The 26,166-nt window shown below is 37.6% G+C and overlaps 1 protein-coding gene across 2 annotated transcripts in view; it reads right to left on the reverse strand.

Annotated features, from left to right (window-relative positions):
* ocrl.L (oculocerebrorenal syndrome of Lowe L homeolog) overlaps positions 1-22,118 on the reverse strand; it is a 42,927-nt gene extending 20,809 nt beyond the window's left edge. For both annotated transcript variants that reach the window (XM_018229875.2, XM_018229874.2), the window contains exons 1-7: positions 21,962-22,118; positions 14,759-14,832; positions 10,593-10,672; positions 9,839-9,877; positions 5,709-5,822; positions 671-778; positions 11-137 (exon numbers count right to left, since the gene is read on the reverse strand). In XM_018229875.2, the coding sequence (XP_018085364.1) occupies positions 11-137; positions 671-778; positions 5,709-5,822; positions 9,839-9,877; positions 10,593-10,672; positions 14,759-14,832; positions 21,962-22,000 (581 nt within the window). In that variant the 5' untranslated portion in view covers positions 22,001-22,118. The remainder of the gene's footprint in view (positions 1-10; positions 138-670; positions 779-5,708; positions 5,823-9,838; positions 9,878-10,592; positions 10,673-14,758; positions 14,833-21,961) is intronic.
* Positions 22,119-26,166: the final 4,048 nt, after the last annotated feature.

Below are 26,166 nucleotides of genomic sequence, written 5' to 3' on the forward strand. Positions count from 1 at the left end.
AGGTACTTACGGCCTTTCCATGGGAGCAGGTGAGGGAGGAGGAGGAGGCTCTCTGCGAGATCCCATCTGCTGATTTTGAATGTTTCTTCTCTTCTCTAGATTGACTGAACTGAAATTGTCTTCAAACCCCAACGTACCTATATGATAATCAATGGGAGTAAGAGAGGAATGTGTGTTAAAACAGTTCACTTCTGCACAGGGGCATCATCTCATCAGTGCTTACTAAAATTGTTGTGGTACATGTTTCTATACTCCCCTATGGTGGATCCATAGGTTAAAGCAAAGTAATTCCCATTTGATCATTCAAATATTCAATGTGTAAGTGGTCATATTGCAGTTAAACAGCTGCTAGTCTGGTCATGCTAAATAGTGCTCATGGGGAGCGGATTGCGTTCTGCCTTCTCTAGCTTTTAGAAATGATAGGACTTGTTACCATTGTTTGATACCATTGTTTACTGAATTGTACATGCTAATTTAGACATAAATCTGACCTGTAAATTTCTAAAATGCAAACATTTGTTTTTTGTAACTATGAAATTAAATCTAAATAACCAGTGGGAGGAGTGAGGGAGACACAATAGGTGCTCTGTCATTGGCAGGCAAGACCTATAAACGCTGCTTTGGTTATAGAATTAGCTTCATAAAATCCCGCCACAGTCTTTGCACATACCATGGGTTGATTCCTTCGATGAAATGCCTGCCACATCGTCTGTTTTATTTGCAGGCTGGTACCAGTTTGAGGACTCTTTCTTCTCAGACCGGGAGTGTCTCACACGCCCTGCGAGAAAAAGTTGTTATGAAGTACACTCTTGCCCTTTCACTTTAATTACTAACAATTACAGGAGTCAATGTGTAAGGACCTTCAGAATCTTAAAAGCAATTAAGTATTATGTGATGACTCAAAGAAATGTACCTGTATGAAAAAAATGTCCTGTTCTTTGAGGGTCAGTTACAACGATAACCAGAAGGCAAATTAAAGGGCTACTTAGAGTGAATAGTGTTTTATTATCCATTTAAATAAAGGGGTTAAGCGGGCCATACTCTGCTGGATTTCCCCAAATGAGTAGATCTGTGCCAGTTTTGTATACCCACACCCAGGGTTAAACTGCAGCTTACAAACACCTGTCAGATGAGGACCACATTAAAACTTTCATGTGACCCTAGTTTGATGGGATTTTCAAGTCTGCATAATTGTTATCTGCTGGAGTTTTAGCTAGATATTGGTCAAAAAGGCTCATCAGTGGACCCCATACATGGATCAATAAGCTGCTGACTCTGGAGGGACTATCAGTCCATGTATGTCCACCTTTACTCTGCACAGTTTCATTCAGAATTTCTAATCTAGCCCATATAAATAACATATTACATAACCATGGGAGCTGTAAGTTCCAGATAAAGTCAATTTAAAATATAATTCCTGGTTCTTTATACAAAGGCATTTCCATATAATTGGACTCCTACTGAATACTTTATCTGCAGCTGCTCGGGCAGACACAACTGGTAAAGTGTAAAGACAATATTAACACAATATGGTTTTGCTTGCCTTTAAATTAATTCCCAACGGTATTCAAACCACAAACCTCAGCATCCAAACAAATATTTCATTTTTAAAAGAGAATGTTAAAGGGATCCTGTCATCAGAAAACATGTTTTTTGCAAAACGCATCAGTTAATAGTGCTACTCCAGCAGAATTATGCACTGAAATCCATTTCTCAAAAGAGTAAACAGATTTTTTTATATTCAATTTTGAAATCTGACATGGGGCTAGACATTTTGTCAATTTTCCAGCTGCCCCTGGTCATGTGACTTGTGCCTGCACTTTAGGAGAGAAATGCTTTCTGGCAGGCTGCTGTTTTTCTCTCAATGTAATTGAATGTGTCTCAGTGGGACATGGGTTTTTACTATTGAGTGTTGTTCTTAGATCTAGCAAGCAGCTGTTATCTTGTGTTAGGGAGCTGCTATCTGGTTACCTTCCCATTGTTCTTTTGTTTGGCTGCTGGGGGGTAAAAGGGAGGGGGTGATATCACTCTAATTTTCAGTACAGCAGTAAAGAGTGATTGAAGTTTATCAGAGCACAAGTCACATGACTTGGGGCAGCTGGGAAATTGACAATATGTCTAGCCCCATGTCAGAATTGAATATAAAAAAATTTGTTTGCTCTTTTGAGAAATGGTTTTCAGTGCAGAATTCTGCTGGAGCAGCACTAGTAACTGATTCATTTTGAAAATGTTTTTTCCCCATGACAGTATCCCTTTAATGTAAAGGCATTAAAGAAAAACAAAAAGCTGCAGTTTTTAGGCTGTTGTGGCATATGAATGTTTACATAACAGTTCATCCGATGGTTACTTCCTTTTTAAATATGATTCTAAATAAACAGTGATAGCTTCCCTGCAAATAGGACTGAAGTGATGAGTCATATTGTCACCACTTATCTAGCTTGTCCAAGAAAGCAGAAAACAGAACTAAAGCCTATTTTAACTCATTTTACATCCTCATACAGACATTACAGATGATTTTATGGCATGAAAGTATACACTGAGCCGAAGGAATTTTTAAAAGTCTTTTAGAGTATATAAGGTATAATTTATTAAATACAACTTATAATACATCAGTCACAAAGTGAGCCCATTATAACGGATGATATAACTGAACACTTCTGTAATGCTGTTGTGTAATGATACACAAATATCACCAAGGAATTATTTTTTTTTTTTCACATGAAGAAAACAAATTTTGCTTAACCCTTTAAGTGCCACAGAATTAGATTCAACGTTTTGCTGCACTCCACGTGGGGAGATGCTCCTTCTTCCCCAGCCACTAGGCAACAAGCAAGGTCCTAGGGTGCAATGACCCAATTGTTCACGAGGCAACAGCAAACAAAACACATTGAAAAAAAAAAAAAAAAAAAAAAAAGAAGTTTTGCAGTTCGGTAATTTGGAGTAGAAAGACATATTTACCAAGTTTGGTTTTAGCAGGATGTGTAATTTCCAAAAATATATATATTTTTCTTACTGTTTCTTAAAACAGGCAGTATGTTTTTTGTCTTTGCAGTAGTAGAAGAAATACATCTCAAAGTTTGCACACCTAAGGTATATTTTGGGGTGTGTAAATAGCACATATTTGTGTAATCCTATGCATGGTGGGCATTAACCTGTTCAAAAGCTGCTTGACGTTCAAATATTTTTATCTGGTATCTAACGATATGTCAGAGATGTGGAAAAATACAAGCATTGAAACAATTTCTAGATATTTCATTAAAATGTGTACTTTCCAAAAATATATACTTTTCTATGGTGAACTTATTTTTTATTGGCTTTGCCCTACATAAAATGCATTAAATGTGTTGATTTTGCAGTCAAAGTCAAAGAGATCCCCAATGATAATTTATGAGCACAATTTTTATTTAAATTTCTCTACATGCTAGTCACTTTGGTAATTTTATTCAGCATCAAACTGTTCAGTGGACCCCTGGCATTCATAATAAAGAGGTGCTTCACCTTTAAGTTAAATTTTAGTATGTTAGAGAAGATCCAGCAACTTTTCAATTGGCCTTCATGTTTTATTTTTTATAGTTCTTGAATTATTTGCCTTTTTCTTCTTCTCTTCTCTGACCCCATCTAAAAACAGTCCCGAACTGCCTTCCGTCTGCTTGAATGAAGAATCGCCTGCGCTAATGCACTCGCGACGCTTCGATTTCCGAAGTCGCCCGAAGCTTCGGGCGACTTCGGAAATCGAAGCGCCGCAAGTGCATTAGCGCAGGCAATTCTTTAACCTTGCAGACGGAAGGCAGTTCGGGGAGATTGTCGCCCCACAGAAGAGGCGATTAGTCGCCAGACAACTAAATCTTCGCTTCTGCCCCAACCCTGAATTGGAAAGACTTGTTTACCCATTTTGGAACAATCTGAATATGTACTTTTCCCTTTAAAATCTACTATGAGTATTTTTTGGCCTTGCAATCTGGAATAGTGCCTTGAAAGTTTGGCAGTGCCCTGTTGGGAGTTTTTGATCTATAAAATAAAACATGTGGTATTGACACACTTAGGAGACATGGGGCTTTCCAATTCACTTGCAGTTCCATATACTAAAATAATACATTGTTCATCATACAGGTATGTAAATAATATAATAAACATTATTAATTAAAGTTTTTTAATTAATGCCTACCGTGTTAGTATTCATAGCCATGAATGCAGCTTGGACCAGTACTGCAGCCAGCTGTTCTATTAGGAATGCAGTGCCAGACCAGAGTTGCAGTATTCCACAATACTGGTTCAACAGTGTGAGCATCAGAACATTAGCCTGTGTGACACTAATCAGCCTGTTGGATGTTGGAGTTACACCCAACTACCTTGATTAAAATGGCACGCACACACGCTATTGACTGAAAACATTTTAGCCTGGCACCGATTTTTGCCAAAACTGCTTTGAGTGGGATTAAATGGAATACAGCTGAAGCAAACATTATTTTGACAACAAACGGCACAGCAGGTACAAGTTAATTAAAGGGAGTGACAGGGAGGGCCATTTATGCTACATGTCTAGATAAGGTCTTCTAGTTCTGTAGCCAATGGATGTAAATAAAAAATGGTTTATTTATGCATCGGTACGGGATTTTTCATTGCAACAAGCAGTCACTATGAATTCTGGGACACGACAGAGAATTATGTCATATAACACTTTTTTTTTTCATTAATGGTATAAATGACAACGTGCATAACATTTAAGCATTGACTCTTTCTTTGATGCAGCCAGTGCCCCATAAATTCACTTTTCCAATGTACATAGAGGGCTTTGTTGTGTCGAAATGACTCACTGGTGAATACGGAAACCAAACATTTTAAGGGTAAAAGTTTTGAAAAATCTTCTGGCCCTGATGCTAAAGGTTATAAATGGAACTTAGCTTCTTTGATACTAAGTGGGTATTTAAAGCACCTTTAGAGAATAGACAGTAAAAATTGTTTGCAGTTTGCTGAAAGCAGGTTAGGGAGAAGTAAAATGAACTCTAGATGTATAATTATGATTTCCTTGTGTAAAATGCAAAACATACTTACCGACCAAGCGACTATATGGGGCCTATTTATCATGGTATGTAAAAAAAACAGAGGGCAAATACACCACACATCACCAGGCAGTACAGTGTAAAAAAATGGCGTACTTATCAAGATGTGTATTGATTTTCAGCAATCACGTACCTCTGTAAAAATCCAGTGTAAACAGAAGCAGCCATATAAATATATAATAGGAAAATACATTGGTTTTTTTTTTCTGACATAACTTACTTGCCGCCTTGAATGTTTCCCATTGAAGTTTATGGATTACAAGGGGTCTGAAGTGGTGTAAAATAATGGCGTCAAATCCGGCGTTCAGGTGGCGTAAATAAAAACACACGACTTGATAAATTTGCCATTTATTTTACACAGTTTTTACACAGTTTTTCTAGAGATAATTGTTTTACACAGTATGATAAATAGGCCCCATATGTGTGCCCTCTCTCATGTTTGTACTAAGGACATTAATAGATGCACCTTAGGCTATATATAAGAAACTCAACCTATGCCTACGGCTAGCATACAGGCAGTGTTTGCCCACCTTTAATTATGTTTCAGGTTGAACTTTTTCTCTATTGACACAAATATGGTCCATGAGAAACCAGTTTTATTAAAACAGACCAGAATCTGGACCTTTATGAAGAATCTCACACTCTTACCTTCCTGCACATGCCTCATTTCTGCAAGCAGCTCCATGCATTTCTCTTCATCTGGGATCTCAAATCGGCGTTCTATAGACCAAGGGTCTGCCTGGACTTTGAGCTTGCATCCACCTGCAGCGAGAGCGATGCACAGCATTATCAATGTAACAAGTAACAAGCATGGGAAATACGCACCCTAAAAAATAAATGAGGCGCCAATCATCTGGAATCAGCCCACAAATGACCCCAATCCATTAGACAAAAGAAGCCAAGGGATTACACACTCCGAAAATAAAAATGCAAAAGTCTTTATTAAATAATCACAATGTTTTCATCAGGGGAAAAATGTAGAAAAAGGCGTTGCATTATAAATGTAACTGCAGCACTGAGTACATAACAATGAAAGGTTTATAATTCATACAGGTCGTGGTATACAGTATCTAATAGTGGTAAGTCTGAACCAACTTGACATGGTGAGTAATCCTGAAAAGTTATCACCAAGAGCTGCTTTTTCAGTTTGATTGAGGGGTTCTTAAGATCATCCAGTGAATCCCATTACTTAAACTTTACCGCTAATAAACCAAATCATTCATTCCTGCTTTCTCAATGCAGTCCCTTGTGCAATCAAATAGTCAGATGGCTGATCAAAGAAGTTTTTACATAGTTCTGCATGAAATGTTTTCCTACACAAATACAAGAGGTCCTATGCACTGATTCTGCCCATTATCAATATATTAAGGACACTGAAACATTTTGTTTCTTACCCTTTATTGCAATATATGGACAAACAATCCCTGTTTTGTTTAAAGGGTAAGGCATTTTTAGTAGCTTAAGGCACAACATGTTTCAATATCCTTAATATATTGATGTTTGAGTGCAGAGAATCTCTTGTATTTGTGAATTTTGTGGTTACAACCTTATTGCACCCCTGCTTAATGTTTTTAAAAATTAGTGCAGAGAAAAACTTGTTTGAAATGTTTTCCTAACAAATAAAGCTCCCTGCATTGTAAATTATAGGGATGAGTTTGTTTCTTAAAACTTTACTAAAATCTAATACCAAATATGCCATACTACATTTGAAGCAATCTGCAATTTGAAGCATTTATTTTGCAATGTTTCCCCTTTTGTACTGAATACATGCCAGTATCTGCATACATTACAGTTAAAAGGAAAGCTAAACCCTAAAAATAAATATTGCTACAAATGCCATAATTTATATTCTGAATTTATTTAACCAGCCTAAAGGTTCAGAATCTCTATAGTAGTAATGATCCAGGCCTTCAAAGTTTCATCTTGGATTTTGTTAGCTACACTTGCATGCTCAGTGGGTTTTGAGCGGCTGATGAGAAGCTAGACTTAGGGGTGTCACAAATGATCAAGCAGACATATGCCATTGGTCATATAAATCAATGCTACAGGGCAGATTATTAATTCTGATGCCAATTGTGCTGGTTTCTGAACTGCTATGTACCAATAATCTGAATTATTTACTAATGAGCCTTATATTTTAACATTATATAACATATATTCAGTATATTGTTCATTTGTCCCTAAACTCAGCAGCAGCATAGAGCACGTGCAGTGAATTAGCAGAAAAGAAGATGGGGAGCTACAGAGGCATCTTTGGAGGCATATATCTTTACTTCTAAAGTGATATCGCTACCTTGGACTGGTATATAAACCTAAAACATAATGTACAGGTATGGGGTCCGTTTTCCGGAAACTCTTTATTCAGAAAGCTCCGAATTACGTTATGGCTGACTCCCATAGACTCCATTTTATCCAAATAATCCACATTATTAAAAAAATATTTTCTTTTTCTCTGTAATAATAAAACAGTACCTTGATTGCAGCCAAGATATAATTCATTCTTAATGGAAGCAGAACCAGCCTATTGGGTTTATTTAAAGTTTAAAAGATTTTAAAGTAGACTTAAGGTATGAAGATCCAAATTATGGAAAGATCTGTTATCCGGAAAAACCCTAGCCCCAAGCATTCTGGATAACAGGTCCAATACCTGTACAACATGTGTGCCCTGTGTCTAAGTTTTCAGTTTTCCAGCAGTTAATGTGCCAGCTAAGTACACAAAGTCTGCCCATTTTGACTGTTCTACACTTTTTTTGCTTTTGCTGAAAGCAGGCCAAATTCCAACTTTAAAGAGGACTTTTAGCATCTTTTTTTTTTTTTAAACGTTTTTCTTTTTTTATAGTAGACGTAAACCAGCTGTGCACATTATTCTTGTCGGGCCTATGTTCCTGCAGCCATTCAAACTAGTTGTGAGCCACCAGCTCCTTCAACAAACTAGTCAAACCCAAACAAATCATAATTGGGAGATAAAGCAGGAGGGGTAATTTTTGCAAAAACAAAAAGGGACGCAAGTGTGCAATCCTTGGTGCTCATCTAAAGAGCACTTGTGCCCCCATCCAGTGCTCAGTGAAAAGGGCAGTTTAAGGACGAGGCCCGATGTAGGCTGTGTGTCCTGTGCCTCAAATGCCACGCAAGGTAGAGTTGGGAAGGGAAGATGCCTACATGCCATCCCCACCTGGCCCTTAAAATAAAGCATGGCCTAATGCAGGCCACACGATTCTTAACACAGTTCACAGAAACTCCAAAACAGTGTAGAGGCCTGCAGATAATTCTCCACACAAAGAAAATGCATGATTGCGGTCTTTTTTTGCACACTGTATGGGGCATTGTAAATCAGCCATAGAGTCTAATGGACTAGTAGTGCTGGACAACTTGATTTTCTTTCTAGTCACTCCACCATGGATGTCAGATTTTACACACCCAGCCCATAAAACTATGTTCCTTTCAAAACAGCATACCAACAAAGGCCATCCTTTCTTTTGTGCCACTGTTTATACTGTACAGACATACATATCTCTTTAAGGTCAGGTGTAGCATGTTGTCTACATTCCATTCCACCCTTTTACCACTGGAGCAGCAAAGGGACATGTGAGATCAGATATCCTACACTAGTGACATACAACAAAGGTGAAACCAACCTATACACTTGGAAATGATCAGTACCTAACCATAGATTTGTTTTAAAACCCAGTGAATGATTGTCAACTTGTAAGGGCTGCTTTAGGATAGGGGTTAGATTGTCCCATTCCCTAGCCACCAATCAAATATTTCCTTTCATTTTTCGAGTATGATCAATGACCTCCATCAGACTGCCCAACTTTGTCCATGTGTTAGGCCCCGTCACTCCTAAATGGCTATAGTTTCTCCAAGTTTTTCATACTTGCCAGGGGCACCACAAGCACTTTTCCTTTCCTGTACCCCTTGTTGAACATATACTTCAGAGCCAGAATGAGCATGTGTGCATAATGATATATCTGTTCAGGTATAGGATCCTTTATCCGGAACAACCCCCCAAAAAACTAATTCAATAACAGCAAATCCTCTAATCTATATATTTTGAAATTTCTCCACGCATAAATTACATATTTTCAACCCTATACTGCAAATATAAAACAAATACAGCTGTGTTAATAAATCACACAAAAGATAAGTTACCGTGTCATCACCCATATAATAAAATTTTCGATTTTACTACAACTGCTTGCCTTAAATTCATTTCAAATAATTTACTACAATAAAAATACATGTATAAAGAACACAGGAAATGCACACCTCATAGGACAAGCAAATGCTTGGATGATTAGAGAGATAAAAGTAAAATAGATGCAAAAATATATATACATAGAGACACCCACACACACCCACACCCACATATTAGGGTTCCACTGGTTAGGTGACAAGATTTGGCTAATTCACATTTTGCATGATTATAAATGGCTTAACAGCCGTATAGGAGATGCTCCGTCTGACCGAATATCTGGCCAAACATCGGACAGATGTCAACAGGCTTGAAAATCAAATAGGGGCAAGGCCCGCCTCGACTAGGTTAAGTAGTTCTAGTCCCAAAGGCCTGTATCCATGAAGCCAAATATTGGATCAAGCAGCCTCAAGGTAGGCAAACAAGCAGATCTTTCAGTGTATGGGCACCTCAAGCCAATTGACTTTAAAGTTCTAGACAAATGTAAGCAACAAAATTTTGATAGACAACACACTTTTTGTACACTGTTCTCATACATACATACATATATGTGTGCGTTACAAAGTAATGTTTTTGTACTTACTATTAGTTGGAATGTCAATGAGAAGTGTCTCTTCTGCTTCTGAAATACAAAATATAAGAAATAAGAGATAAACCAGAATTGACAAATTCACTGGATATCCAGCACACTCCATGGTTACATAAAACTAAAAATTATTTATCTGTTAATCTGAAATGACTATGCTGGTTTGGAGAGGCAAGCACAATATTTTTGCACCTATTAAACACTGCCCACTCTGTTTATTGCAAGTTGAAGTGGCGAGTGAAACTCTGCATGTAACAAGCTTATTATCAGAGAGCCCCAAGTGAAATTACAGATTTAGTGGGAAATAAAGTTGCTAGAAGTTTAAGCAAAACAAACACTAAATTAAATCTAAAGTTACAAATTCTGACACAGGTGTGTGCCAAAACACTGTTTTTAAACATTTTCTCAGCTACTTGTCTAGCATCCCTCTCATTTACAAAGTACTGGTACATTTACATTTTCTCATTTAGCATTTTAATCAGGAACAATGAAAGTGTAACACAAAGCTAAATAGTGCAGCATTTTCTTATATACTTATTTTAACTTTTTTTTTACTTTGGCTGGTTAGTTTTTGTCCACAAGCAATAAGCAGAATATTGCAATTTTTGAGAGCATAAAAATAGCCAAATTATGTTTTCATATTATCTACCATAACAATACAGCTTGAATTTTTCAGTTACTATTGCACCTGTCTTAAAAATTGAGGTTGCGTAAATGTGCAAATTGTAATGTAGCCTTGTCTATACTCTACCTTGCACAAATTTAAAGTTGCTGGTGATAGGTAAAATATCTTCGCTGACTGAATTTTTCCCTTGATTGTGAATGACTAGCCTGTAAAGAAAAAAAAAGGGATGAATCTATATTTAGTGCCGTACAGGATTTCAAAATGAATGGTTGTGTGTCTTTAATTAGTACTAAACATTAAGTCAGTTTATTCAAACTACTTCCCATGATCACCGAGCTTTTCCTAACACAGTACTCTTGTTATTATACGCAGCTACCACCCACGCAGAATTACTTCACATTGAAAATCTGATCACAGACATTTATTCAGCCTTTGAGTATCCACCCACCCTTACAGAATGTAAACGTATTCATGGCTCAACAAAGATATCTGTATAATACTAATAAACAAATCTAGGAATGAAAGCATGTTGTAGTATAGAATAAAAACAAATGCAGCCTGAATGTGCAGGCATTATAAAGATTTAATCAATGCAAACAAGTTTTATAATTCGATATGAACTTTTCTGTCTGCATTAAGTAATGCTCTCAGGATCATTTCAGGATCTGTTTAGTAAAGTCCATGACCCCACGTATTGCATGCTTCTGCAGTGTGCCAAAGCGTTAATGGTAAAACAACAAACTGCTTTCTTAGGAATAAAATACTGTACGTTAGGTAGGCACAAACCCCTTTTTTATACGTTAAGGTTGTCGGGGAAATTCAGTTACCGGAGACAACTTGAGGTGCAATCAAAGTTTATTTGACATAGGCTCTATGGATTCTGAACGATGAAGAGTCAGAACCCTGAACAAAGAAATCACAGGATTTATATAGACTGCAATGAAAGGGAGACATCATTAAAAGCATATAGATATTTCTCTACAATGCAGAAAAATAAACTGCTCAAATAGCCAAACAGGTGGCTCTGCCCTGAAAACTAAGGTAGTAGTGACCGAGGCTAACATGAGATCAGAATCCATCCAAGTCAGGTTGGCTGTGCAGGGGAAGATGCATACACAGAATTGTGTTTTCTATTAGTCAATACCCATTCAAGGCACATATGCTCCTAAGTGGTGTAGAAACAGAAACATTAATATTGCAAAACTGATCATTACAGATTATGCGGCGTTCGTGCAGCCGTACAGGCGCACCATTAATTAATCAGGTTTTAGAGAGAACACAACATAACCGGAACAATATTTTATGTGACTAGAGACCTAGCACATATATGATTTATTTGTTTCATTCAAACAAATGTAAGCTCTGTGATTGCAGGTTCAGAATGCAGCCCAGATCCTCTTTTGAGAACCTTGTAAAGGGGCTGAAAATATAAAAGAACCCTGGCACCGTCTTAAATAAATACACCATTCTTTTGCTTGATTATGCAAAATAATACAAAACCTCTAAAAATGTAAGTTTTTTTTAGGCAATTACTAGAAATACAAAAATAAAAAAAAATCTAAAAACCTCTTAAGGTCCTAATGGATTAAACATTTTACAATTGGGTCAGTGCAGCTCTCCTTGATTTCTATAGGACCTTGACTGCTTTTATTTACCTGCTTTTAAGTTTTGTATTAGAGTTTTTTGTGGATTTTTTCACTTTATAAATCTCAAATTTTAAGAGATGACTTGAGAAATACAAAATATGAATTTCTAGAGAAAAAAAATGATTCCTCTAAAAAAAAAAAGTAAATTCAAATGTTAGTAAATAAGCCTCTTAATATCTCAGTTTTTTTCTAAGATTTCAGGTGTTCCAGTACACTTTTATTGAGGTTAAGCTTTCACGTTTGAGGACATTTTAAAAGAAAATTTTGGGTTCAAGCAAATCAGCAGAAATAACTTCATACTTCGGAAATATAATGCTTAAACCGTAAAATCCACAGAACAAAAAAAAAATGGAATGTTGCTTCTGAACTTTGTCCTCCAGTTCTAGCAGCTCATCAATACTTCTGTTTTTTTTGTTCAATTTTACAAAAAGGTCAGAGATTAATGTTACCAGAAACCATTGTACAATTGTAACAGGTGTAACAGAAAATAAAAAAAAATTCCTCTTCTCCTCGCTGCCAACTAATGTGTGGATGAAAGGTAGACTCATGCTAGAAGTGCACAAGTTGTTCTGAATTCTACCTTCATGAAAAAATCATTGCTAACAGGGCAAACTTTCCACTAACTGGAAAAAGAACAGTCCCATCTAGAGCTACAGAATGAAACTTTAGCCTGAGACAGAATTCAGCAATGTTTTTTTACTGAAATATTCAGATACCTCAGATACACTGTGTCTGAGCAATAATACGAAAAAACTTTTCTCATACAAAAATAATGAAAACTTTACTATGAATGCCAAACACATACAGAAAGAAACCGAGATGCATTTCATTTCAACTATCAGTCAAGTCTAGCAGCAGCATTACATATACTGTATATTATATATGGAGAGATACACAACTCACCTAAATGATTTCTAAATGAACACATCAATTACAAGCATAGACCATAAACTAGATGATACATAGAAATGATCTGGTAAATCACAGCTGCTTAGGAACTGAAATTAAGAATATTTCTGATACGTGTGAACTCTGATAGATTACTTTATCAGTTTTCTATTTATCAGTCTATTCTTGTAACAAGTTGCACAAAATCCCCATTATAATTTGTGAATAAAGACTGTATTTACAACATAAATAAAAAAATGTGTCTTTCTGCATAGGCAGATTTATGGAGACTATATATCTGATCTCCATTCTGAAGTCCATTAAGAGTGTGGTTTGTGTAAAGCATTTATTAACTGCCCTCGATATTCCTGGAACTATAGCTGAATGAATGACACAGCAGCGTCCGGCTTCAACGTCTGTTACCTTGTTAAAGGGGTTCACCTTTAAGTATATTTTTAGTATGTTAGAGAGTAACTCATTCTAAGCAACTTTTCAATTAGCCTTTATTTTTTCTATTTTCTATTTTCTAAATTATTTGCCTTTTTCTTCTGACTTTTTCAAACTCACTGACGCCATCTAAAAAACAAATGCTCTGTAAGGTGAACAACCCCTTTAAGAGGTAAGGCGAACCCCCAGACCAAACACTATGGGGCACAATTCACTAACCTGCGGAGTTGCGCTAGCGCAGGCTTCGCCACACTTCGCCAGGGCACCGCTAATTCACTAAAATCCGAAGTTGTGCTCAGAAGGCGAATGGTAGCGAAGTTGCGCTAGCGTTAATTCGTCAAGGAAAGCGAAGTTACGCTAGCGATGCCTAATTTGCATACGGCGCCAAGTTAAAGTACAATGGACGTATATGTAGCAGCAAATACAATACACAAGCCTGGGAAAGCTTCATAAAATAAAATAGGGTTGTAATATTGTCCTACACATGTGCCCACAGTATAGTTTGGGTGCCATATGTTAGGAAATGTAGGGGGGAAGGAGGGTACCCCCAAAAAAAATTACGATCTTTTTCAGTCTATCAACCTTAAAAAATGAAAAGACGCCAGCGTTTTTTGGGACTGATCTGAGGTGGTGAAGGCAAGTCTGGCGCAAGAGGTAACGTTCAGTAAAATGCGCAAGTTAGTGAATTAGCGTAGTAACGTCCCATCGCCATAGCGCAACTTCGCCTGGCGTAAGGGTGCGAAGTAGCGCTAGAGTAGGTCCACTTCGCTAGCGAATTTACGCCAGCACTTGTTAGTAAATCGGCGAAGTAACAAAATGACCCCACGCTGGCGAATTTGCGCTAGCGTTAGCCGCTTCGCTTCTTAGTGAATTTGCCCCTAAACCTCTAAAAGACTAAAAAAACTCTGACCAAAGGTGTTATTCTTGGCCATATAAATTTATATAAGCTAGGCAAAATCTTCAAAACTGTAAAAACAAGACCAATGCTAGATTGTTAAAATTTCTTATCATATGAATTTACCGTAGTTGCCCTTCCTTGATGACATTTCACAAGATACGTGAGCTCAGGGACATAAGGAAGGGACGAATAATTTCGGGGCGCTGATGTATTTAAAAAGGAATAGAAAACCAAACCTGCAAGAAAAATCAATCCCAACCCTATCTGCAACCAATTACTCACTACCTGCCAACATCCATACAATAAATGTCCTTATATTTTAGTCAGTTTTGATCTTATTGTTATATATGCCCAAACACACTATTCAGTTGGTCAAAGCAGAATAAATGCCAGGTGGTTTATTTTAAACTTACGCATATTGGCCATCTCGCAATTGGTTTAAGATGAGCAGACAGGGTTCCTTGCGTCCCGACTTCAATTCGTGTCCCTCCAGTCAATTAGAGCAGTCAAGAAAAACATTGATCTTGTGACAGAGTAAAAAGTCATTCAGACATTTTAAATCAAACATGTTAATTGCAAACGCAGAGCCAAAATGTACGCAGTAATAAAATGAAACTAATTATGCCTAAATCAATGCACCCAGGGGCATGGCTGAGTCATTTTTAGCAATTGGAGAACTACACATTAGTGCATAAATTTCCCATAAATAAAGTTATTTTTATTAATACTTTCGGCACAACAAGCTTTTACTGCAGAGAAAGAAAAAAAAAATTGGGAATGTATGCCCACACATAAATAAATAAATGATCCCACTTAGCACCACGCTAGATGACCAGTCTTGACACATTGAGATTGTACTCTAATATATTTATTTATTTATTTATTTTTATATATATATATATATATATATATATATATATATATATATATATATATATATATATATATCCAAAATGGGTGCCGCCTATGCTCATTTTGGATTTTATATATATTGGAAAAAAGCTGAACTTTTCCTTATAAGTCTGAGCACTAGACACGATATTTAGATAAGTGAGTGCTGCTGTATACTTGTATAAATATAAATATCCCTTTTATTTGAATGCCTCCTCCGTCAATTGAACAAAGGTACAGGCTCAATGTGTTTTGTTTGCTTGGAGTGTTAGTGCTCCTTTAATTGGCTTTAACAATTTCTCTTTGTTAACTTCCTGTCAATAAACTGCAACCTGAGGACAGATAAAAGATAACACATACGTTTTCGGCTGATTTTATCGGAGATTCAAACAGTATGCAAAACTCATCCTTATCCTGCCTCGGAGCACAGTAAATATTGTCAGGATATCCATCCACCAGTTTAAAGTGACTCCCAGCATACTTTGCATGTCATGCACACTGAAATGGATATTTGGTTAACATGAATAAACATAATATATAACACATAATATATACGGAGCTTGCACATACTGCACAATGATCTACAATTTGAAGAATGCAAAATGCAGGGACATAAACACGACTTAAAAATTATTTCATTATTACAGGTATGGGATCCGTTATACGGAAACCATTTATCCAGTAAGCTTCATATTACTGAAAGGCCATCTACCATAGACTCCATTTTATCCAAATAATCCAATTTTTTAAAAAGAAAACGAGTGGTAGCTTTTCAGGTACAGAGCCGACAAGCACTTAGTGAAGTCACATTAATATTGGGCATGGAGGAAACATAGAGCTGCAAAAGCTGCCCAGGATTCCTACTGGAGCAGAATATTCCTTCTTGACCAAAATATATATATGTGTTTAAACAATACACTGTGTGATTCATAAGTTAAACTGAAACCTGTCAAGACCAATGCAATAAATTATATAAAATGAAAAGAATTTTTCTTTGGAAACTTTTCAAACATCAAAGCAATGTCAACTGCTCCTTAGCCTAATCTCTTTATAAAGAGCTTTAACTCCCTCTCTGACCAAAACACACTTTTGTTGGACTTCTTTTGGGTTAAATAGGAGATTGTTTTTTTCATTTGTTTTTTTTTTTTAATACCAGTGGTTGCAATACAGGTATGGGGTACATTATTCGAAAAAGTTCCGAATTAGAGAAAGGCCGCCTCCCATAGACTACATTATATCCAAATTCTTAAAAACGATTTCCCTTTTCTCTGTTTTAATATAACAGTACATTGTACTTGATCCCAACTAAGATATAATGAATCCTTATTGGAAGAAAAAACAGCCTATTGGGTTTATTTAATGTTTACATGATTTTCTAGTAGACGTGAAGCATGAAGATCCAAATTATGGGAAGATCTGTTCCCCAGGTCCCAAGCATTCTGGATAACAGGTCCCATGCCTGTACTACTGAAATAATGTTATTTCAGTAACATTTTACTACTGTGACAAAACTTCCATTATCTTGTTATAATCTTTTAAGTTTCCTTACTTGTTGAAAATGCCTAAATACATCAGTATGTAGTAAATCCGCTATTATGATACTTTATAAAAAGGGCTCCAGTGCCGCAGACACATAAAAATCAAGAATTCCGTGGGTTACTGACTAATAATGTCTCAATATGTTAGAGTAGAGGGCAGCTTACAGCAAAGCATTAACAATACAGGTTGCGCCCACAGACAGCTGCTGTGATTAATTAGATGGCAACTGCACCCAGTCTGTGGGAATCCAATGTGCCCAGTTTAATGTCTAAATACGGGTGCTAATTTCTTTACATACATGCAGTCTGATGAGAAGCAACTGTTCCATAGCAATATAAAATTCTGGTCTCCCTTGACTAAATAGGCATGACTGCCATCCAGTTAATTCTTTGACTTGGTAGGAACCCAATTGGAGTGCAACAGCAGAAAAGCTTGTAGAGCGCACAATCTCTACAGATAAAAGCATGAAGGAATAACGGGTAAAAAACAAGAAAAAAAAATACTGAAGCAGAAGAAAAGGCTTTGCAGTTAGTTTTGGGATTTTATTAAAATCTCTCAAAATAACTTACAATAAAATGTATATTCCTCAGCTGTCCCTGGTCACCCCAGTGTGGTTGCTACCTACACTGTCTTCATTGTGCAGTGAAAGCCAATCAGAGAGTAATATATGTTACATGATGTCACTCAAACATTAATATATGAGTGACTTCATGCTTAGGAATGGTTCGCTTTTAAGTTAACTTAGTATGTCATAGAATGGCTAATTCTAGGCAACTTTTCAATTGGCCTTCATTTTTTATTTTATATATTTTTGTAATTATTTGCCTTCTTCTTCGGACTCTTTCCAGCTTTCAAATGGGGGCCATTGACCCCTTTTAAAAACAAAAGATGTGTAAATTTACAAATGTAATGTTATTGTTACTTTGCATTACTCGTCTTTCTAGTCAGATCCTCTCCTATTCAAATCTGAGTCTCTTAGTCAAGTCAATACATGGTTGCTAGGGTAATGTGGACCCTAGCAACCAAATTACAGAAACTGCAAACTGGAAAGCTGCTGGATAAAAGCTAAATAACTCAAAACCCTCAAATAATAAACAATTAAAACCAATAGCAATGAGAATATAACACTCACATGATACTAAAAGTTAATTCAAAGGTGAACAACCCCTTTAAGCAGTCCTGCAGGAGTAAGCAGCAAAACAGTGTCACTTTTTTCAACAGTGCAATGTTAACGGCTTGCGCTGAACATATTTTTCAACTATTGTTTTCATTAAGAAATATGGTTGTTTTTTGTAATTTCTTGCACTCAATGAAAAATGAAAGTAAAGTCAAGTATCCTAACCCAACAAGCAAATGAAAAACAAAACTGGCAGACCTGTTTGTACATAACGGAAAAAAAAACACCAAGATACATTTAACTTTAACAGGGAAATGTAATAAAAGTCGCAAAGAGCAAAACAATTCGCACCAATAAGACTAAAAATCCACATCTCGCAATGTAATATTGTTCCTTAAATTGTTATTGCATTGCGAATTTTAATTGCGCATTGCGAATTTTAATTGCGCACTCATAAGAAGTGCTTGAAGGTGTCGTAATCATTTGGAGCAAACATAACGACTTTTTCAGTTGCGCATTGGCGCAAACTATAAAATTCGCAAACGGTCTTTCACTGTCGGAAGTGGTCGCTAAACAGTTTCCGGGCTCGCAAAAGCTATATTAAATTCGCACAAAGCAAAATTTGTTCGCGCAAAGGCATAACTTTTTGCATTGCGAATAGTTTTTCCGTTAGCGATTTTTATTACATTCCCCCGTATATTCGCAAAATCCTTATTAAGAAATAACTTACCAACCTATCTTGCAGCTCTCGATTTCTCCTCCCTGCCTTCTATAGTAGATAGCAAGGGAGGAGAAATCGATCACCGCACAATGTCGCTTTTTCTGAAGAGGAGTGCAAGCGGAGTATTGGTAAGTTATTTCTTAATAACGATTTTGCAAATTTAAAGTTAAATGTGTCTTGGTGGGTTTTTTTTTTATTATGTACAATTTTTTTTTTACATTTTTTTATGTTACTGGTCCTTTAGTAGAGAGGCTGTCTGATTAGACTACGGATTTGTTTATACCTTGCTCGTAGGGACAGAAAGTAGTCTCTCTCTGGTCTAGCAATTGCTGTATATCTTTAAACTGGCTTTTATCTAGTAATAATAGTAAAGGTAATAAAAAACAATCTTTAAATGTGACTATTTAAAACATTTTAAAAAATATGTTCCTTTAAATTCAATAGGAATATTGCTCCATCTCTCCAAAACTCACAAAAAGCTAACACAGTAACAACTGAAGCTCCTACATAACTCTGGAACCGCCCTTAGAGCAGGGATTTTTTTCGAGAAAAAAAAGATTTTACATATAAAATTGCAAGCATTAGCACTTTTTATATATTGGAATGGTCGAATAATCAAACGATTTTTAGTTTGAATCGAAGTCGAAGGTTGTAGTAGCCTATTCGATGGTCGAAGTACCCCTAAAAAATACTTCATAATTAAACGTTTTTTTTACTTTGAATCCTTCACTCGAGCTTAGTAAATGTGCCCCTTGGTCTGTTTCCATGTGACATAGCTGGTTATAACAGCATTATGTTACAATACAAACAATACTCACAATGCAATAACTGACACTTTGTTATTACAACAAATTACGCAACCCTGCTGAAAGCCATTGAAGATATCAGTCATTAGCAAATGTTCCATTACGTGTCAAGAGACACAGAGTCCTCTGAACTTAGAAGTTCATGAAGGTACTTTAATCCTGATTTACAGTAGGAGGGACAACAGGCTATAAAAGTGCAATGTAATGTCACCGTGCACATAATATATGCAGGATTATATACAGGGAATTTTGTGTATCTGCGAGAATCATGATTGCTGCTTATGCCACACACACAAGTCCTGGCAACAAATATGTGGAGAATTGTCACAGTTCAACGAGAATCGCACAAAGCAAAAAGGATAATCTTTTGAGGAAACATTCTTGGGCCAATGTCATAGCAATTCTGACAAGCAATGTGATGCAACTAATTTTGAAGTGACACAACATAGCCATGATCTACATATGCGTATTACACGGGAAGAAGCAATGCAGGGTGAACACTTAATGATGCTGTGATATGATCATCTCAGAACTCTTTGGTGCCCTCAAACAGAACATACATTAGCTAATGCTCGCAATGTATTTAGAGCTCATGTTTATCACTACAGCACACTGGGAATTTGTACCAAACAGTAATGATGCCAGGTACTGAGTACAGTCAATAGAGAATTTTCAATATTACCATTTCATAACTTGGTTTGGCCACAAAACAAAAATCATCATGAACCAGATCGCACAGGACGACAACCTGCTAAATTACATAAATATACTAATGTGAATAAAATCAACCAACCCTGTTAGCACATACAGTATAACTAGATGGCAAAAAGCTCCATATATAGACCTTCATTCATGATCTAGAGTTGGTAATAAATGCCCAATTTTCCAACCACACTGCCTGACCCATCAGATCAGTTTTATGCGCTCAATACAGCTTGTGAGTGTGTTCATGGTATATCAGCATATGACAAAGTGAGAGGAGCTGCAGCTCCTTTTTAACCACCTGTCATATCCGAACACTTGGGTTGCTGTCCAGGAAAAAATAAAAACAGCAGACAAATTAACAGGATACATTGAAGGTCCAGCCAATGAGTGGAGGTGGTGTAGAAGCCAGGGTTCTGATCCAGCAGCAGCGATGAGCGAATTTTTTCACCAAGTTTTGCAGCGAAAATTACGCCCATAAAGGACTCCAATGGGTGAAAAAAAATTGTTGCTTATCGAAAAAATTTGTTGTGTGCCGCCCATAGACATTCAGCAAAATTTCAAGAATTTTCATGTGTTTTAAAGTAGGGATGCACCGAATCCACTGTTTTGGATTCGGCGAACCCCTGAATCTTTGCGAAAGATTCGGCTGAATACCGAACCAGATCCAAATTTGCATATGCAAATTAGGGGTGTGAAGGGGAAAACATTTTTTTTTACTTCCTTGTTTTGCGCCAAAAAGTGCATATGCAAATTTGGATTCGGTTCAGATGGCAGAAAGATTCAGCCGAATCCGAACGGAAAAGGCCAAATCCCGAACCGAATCCTGGATTCGGTGCATCCCTATTTTAAAGTAATAAAAATATAATGTACTGATGCGCTGCACTGGTAAAACTGGCGTTTGCTTCAGAAACTTGACTTTCTATAAACAAGGAGAAAAGGCACAGGTTGCACAGCGGACACCAGATAAACATTGTTGGGTTCCACATAGCTTATCCGTTATCTGCTATGCGTCCTGTGCCTGAATGGCTACACAGCAGCTTGTTTATATAAACTATTGTAGCCTTTATGAAGCAAACACCCCAGTTTTACCAGTGCAGGGCAATAGTGATGGGCGAATAAATTCAGCAGGCATGAATTTGCAGTGAATTTCCACGTTTCAGCGCCGGCGAATAAATTTGCTAAACTGCCACTGAAATTCATGGACAAATTCAAAAAAATTTGCACATGGCGGAAAAGTCAATTGCGTCAAAACCGATGTGTATCAACATTATTCGGATGCCCATTGACTTTAACGCCGGCGTTAAAATGGACACGGGCAACAGAATTGACTCGCCCATCGAAATTCACGTTCTACGGATTTCGAGGGAATTCACCCATCACAACAGGGCTCTACATTATTTATTCATTACTTTAAAACACTTTCATTTTTTCTATGTTACTATGTTACTGTTCCTTAAAAGGCAGTGGGTTTCCTAGGTGCAATAATCCATAGCAACCAATCAGTAGGTAACATTTGCTGGTCACCTGTTCCAAATGGTACATTATTATCGGTTGCTGTAAGTGACTGCACAAAGGACAGTGTAATTGCTTGTATAACACATGGGAGATGGTTGTGGTCCAACAGGGATCTAGAAGCCACAGAGGCTGTAACATCCTGAGCTCTGATTCGCTGGGGATGCTGGGAATTGTAGTGCAGCTGCCAGTAGAATGTGGCTGGCCTATTGGCGACGGACATGGTACAAGCGGTCGCACTCAGCTCTGTTCTACTGCGTTCCATAGATTCCTTCGCCCCCCAGATTGCACGGACAACCCCACCCCAGAATGGTTCAAAGGATACAGTTACCGCACCGCTAGGAACTTGCTTATGCCGATCCATGTTATATCGCTCCTTGCCGGCCCTTCTCTTTCCAGGCCCAGGCTCGCCCGCCGGCTCCACCTCCGGAGAGTGACGTCAGCACGCAGCGTCAGAACTGCTGCCATCTTGTGGCGCATAAGGTCACTGGCAGCTGTTTGAGTGGAGGCGCAGAGTGTGGATGTTTGTTGTTCAATTTCCTCTCATGATCCGCCAAACCAATGACCAAAGGTCATTCTACACGTCAAACCTTTCTACGTCTATTTAGTTAGTGGGTTTTGACATGGAATTAGTTCAGAAGGGGTAGTTTACCTGAAAATAAACTTTTAGCATTGGCTTTTTTTTCACAATTTTTACTGCAGTTAGTCAATACATTTATTTTTTATAATTTATGAATTGTCAATTGCCACCTGTTTGGTTTTGACCCGAACAATTCAGTTTTTCTAAGGCCTGTTCTGGTCTCAAGTTTCTGTTCTGTTTTCAGCCTTGGGAGAACTAAACAATATAGGCCAATAAAGGAATAATCATGTGAGGTTAATTTCTTATTACAGAGACAAAAAAAAAAAAAAGCTAATCAATTAGAAATAAAACATTCCTTTTCTAAATTAGCATTGCTGTATTTCAGAGCTTTCTGGACAGTTGATTTCTGTATAAGAGATCCCATACATATAATTAAAGGATTGGGCTTACTCGTCAGGTAGAATATAGATAAGAGACAGGGTTGTCACCAGTGTGTTTTGAACTGGACATCAAAACTTTCTGTACAGTTTACAACATTGAGAAAACTGGATGGAAATCCAGCCAGTTGTGTCTATGTGATGCAATAGCCCCGCCCTGATGTCATTACTCCACCTACTTCATTGTGCCTACCTCTTATATCATCACTGCTCCACCCCAATTTAATCTGCCCTACCCCTTTGTTCGGGTTTAGCCAGGGCTGGATTTACATAGCTGGCGCCCCTAAACCAACTGTCGTTTGTCGCTATGGTTGCCACCAGGCCTAGCCAGGAAAACAGCAGCCAGGGCTGGGCCCAGTATTACAAAGTTACTGGCAATGTAGTTGCTGGTAAGTTTGTAATACCCCAAAGTGCCTCCCCGATCTGCCCCTTCCAGTAAAAACTTACCAGCCTCTTACTCTTCATCCTACCCAAAGACTCTCTCAGACGTCTGGTGATGTCATCGCCTGCCCCTCACCGCCATCATCCCACCCCTTTACATCATCACCCCGCCTCCTGGTATGTCACCTCCCCTACTTGCCGGTAAGGATATTTTAAAAAAGTGACAGCCCTACCTGCTATCAGGTTGATAGGGTTTAGCTGCCCTAGCAACCAAGCAGCAGTTTGGAATTAGAAATTGATTATGGGCATTAGGGAGCAGATTTTTTAAGGGTCCAATGGTAAAATTACATTTTTGAGTTTCAAAATTCACACATTCAAATTGTAATCGTGATTCGAATGTGAGATTTAGACGCCTTGACCATGGAAACAGTCCTAATTTGAATATTCACCATCTAAAACCTGCCGAGTTCATATACAAGTCAATGGCAGAGGTCTGCTGAGACATTTGCAGATGTTAATAGCCTTCCTGAAATTCAAGTTTTTTCAGGAGGAAAAATTAGATTCATACGAATCTAATATGATTTAAAATTTTCGGGTTGGAACCTTTCGATCGAATTCTAGTCATTCAAATTTTTCCTTAAATAACCTCCCAGTCAAATTGTGAGTATATACGAATTAAAACCACATGAATTCGACCTTAGATAAATTCTCCTCTAGAAGTCCTGGATAGTAATATAAGACAAACATGATAAAAATAAAGACCAATTTGAAGTGTCACAGATAGGGTTGTCATCTGGCTGGTATTTTACCGGCCTGGCCGGTAAAAATGTTACCTGATGCCAATGTAGGGAAAAACCATAAAAATGTAGGATGGCTGAAACTTTTTTCCAGTAAAGGTGGCAACCCTAGTCACAGATGATCTTTCTTTCTTTTCAAATACATAATTTTATTAAATTTGTCATAAGCAAGCAGGAAATGTCAAGGATGATCTTTCTTTTCATTGCCAGGATTAGTCACCCTGCAAACCGGACATCATTTTCAGCTGTAAACCAAATGGCAGAAGAGAAAGACTGAGATTTAAAAAGGCAATAAGGTTTAAAAGTCAAGATAAACTGAAACATTGCTTAAAATTTGTCTATCTTATAAAAAGCCAAATGTCCCCTTTAACTACAGGCAATATCCCATCCTTATTTTGATTTAGGGTGCATTGTTTTCCATTTTCTCTTTATCGACAGTTTATTAACTGGGCATGCTGGCTTTGGCAGAATAGTTGAAGGATTTTCCCATGCAGACCATTGAGTATGTTGCAAGTGTCAGGAAGGCAAATTCAATGTAGTAACTATATCAGGGCAGGGAGTTTATCTGGCAATCTATATCAATTGCCATCATGTTCTTGGTTTTGCTTAGATTATTCCATATTATCCCCCTTCACCCTGCTGTCCACAGCCAAGTTTTTTTTTATAGAGGACGTTCACTTGTAAATTAAATTTTCATTATGTTATAGATGCATCTATTCTAAGCAGCTTTTCACTTGTGCTTCATTATTTGATTTACATCTGTCCAGCCTGAAATGAAAAATGCTGTCTAGTTGTCAGTCAGTAAACAAAATAGTTTGAATTGTTATTGTTAATTTGTTATTGCGGTCTATGTTATTAAAGTTCAGGTGAAAAGAACTACTCCTTTAAACCTCACACAAAGGAAGGTGGGATGGCCTGGATATGTGGGAAGGCCAAAAGGACTGGGACTAGGGCGGAACAATTTTAGGGCTAGCATGCTGCTAATGGGCTAAATACTTCTAACAATAAAGAGTGCAGCTACCTTTTATTTTTGTGGCACTAGCATTTCAAAGTAAAAGGGCAAGGTGGAGTGGGAGTCAAGCAGGAGAGTGTTGCAGCAGGTTGTGGCTGACGATGAGAGGGGTGTTGTGAATGGGAGGAAACAGTTGGGAGATTGTAGGGGTAGCCTGGCTTAGGGGAGCAGTTAAAATCCATATCTGGGTCTGTAGCAGGTAGTGCAGCAGCCAGTCTTGGGAGCTAGACGTTACCCGACTTCCTAGTATCAAGTTTCAGGGGTATAGCAACACATGCTACAGAATTATGTGGATTAGCTGCCAGGCTTCTGCAACAGGAGTCAAACTTATCTAAACAATATAAAGATACAGTACAGTGGCCAAATAAACACCAAGTATGACAAACTACTTGCTTTGCTACCAAGCAAACAGAAGTTTGAAGTGGAGCTGCCCATACATAGGGTCAAAAAAATCTGTCTGTTTTTCAGTGTTGGGGCTCAATGGGAGGCAGTTTTAACAAGCCATCCTTGGTTCGTCTAAATTGCAAATCCAGTCTGATGCTTTGATCAACATTGATGCCAGTGTTACTAACAGAGAAGAAATACAACTGTACAACTATAGAAAAGTTGATATTGTATCCAGAGAAGGCAACAACCCCTAGAGGTGACAGAGGCAACAAAACCATTTCACCTTCATTGAGATTATTGAAATTTGATTGTGACCTTGTATGGCCAAATTGTCCATCAGATGTTTCATTGGGTAAAGTTATGTCCCTGTGATTTAAACTGCACTTTCTGCATTTCTTTGGTTTTCTTACTTTATCTGCCATTTTAACCTGTCTCTGGGGGAAGCTTCCCATCTATTAAGCATCTTTATAGTACATTACCTATAGTCTTTATTTCATTACCTATTTATTAGTGGTGCTTGCGAAGCAAAGCATCACTACTGTTATTAGTGGTGCTTGCGAAGCAAAGCATCACTACTGTTATCTTGCAAACTTATTTTTATTCTTCTTCCGTATGAAAGTTTGGCGCGTAACTAGTCCCGCACCGTTTGTCCTAGACCCATGAATGAGGTGTCAAATCGTGCGGCTTAATCGGGAATGGGGTGGTATGACTTTTCTAAGGGGTGGGTGGTTAATTGCCCCTTGCGGGGGCAATTAACCACCCCGAAAAGTCCCATAGATTAACATTGAGGCCAACTTTTGACGGATTCTAGCGCAGAGAGGGAATCTTGTAGAAACGTTAAATTTACCACATTTGAAGAGGTTTGCGACCTGTGTCAGATGATACCCCACACGAGGGTATAAGTTTTACCCCCGGGGCAGGAGAGGTCCCCAAATT

Source organism: Xenopus laevis, chromosome 8L, assembly GCF_017654675.1.
Source record: "Xenopus laevis strain J_2021 chromosome 8L, Xenopus_laevis_v10.1, whole genome shotgun sequence".
NCBI lineage: Eukaryota > Metazoa > Chordata > Amphibia > Anura > Pipidae > Xenopus > Xenopus laevis.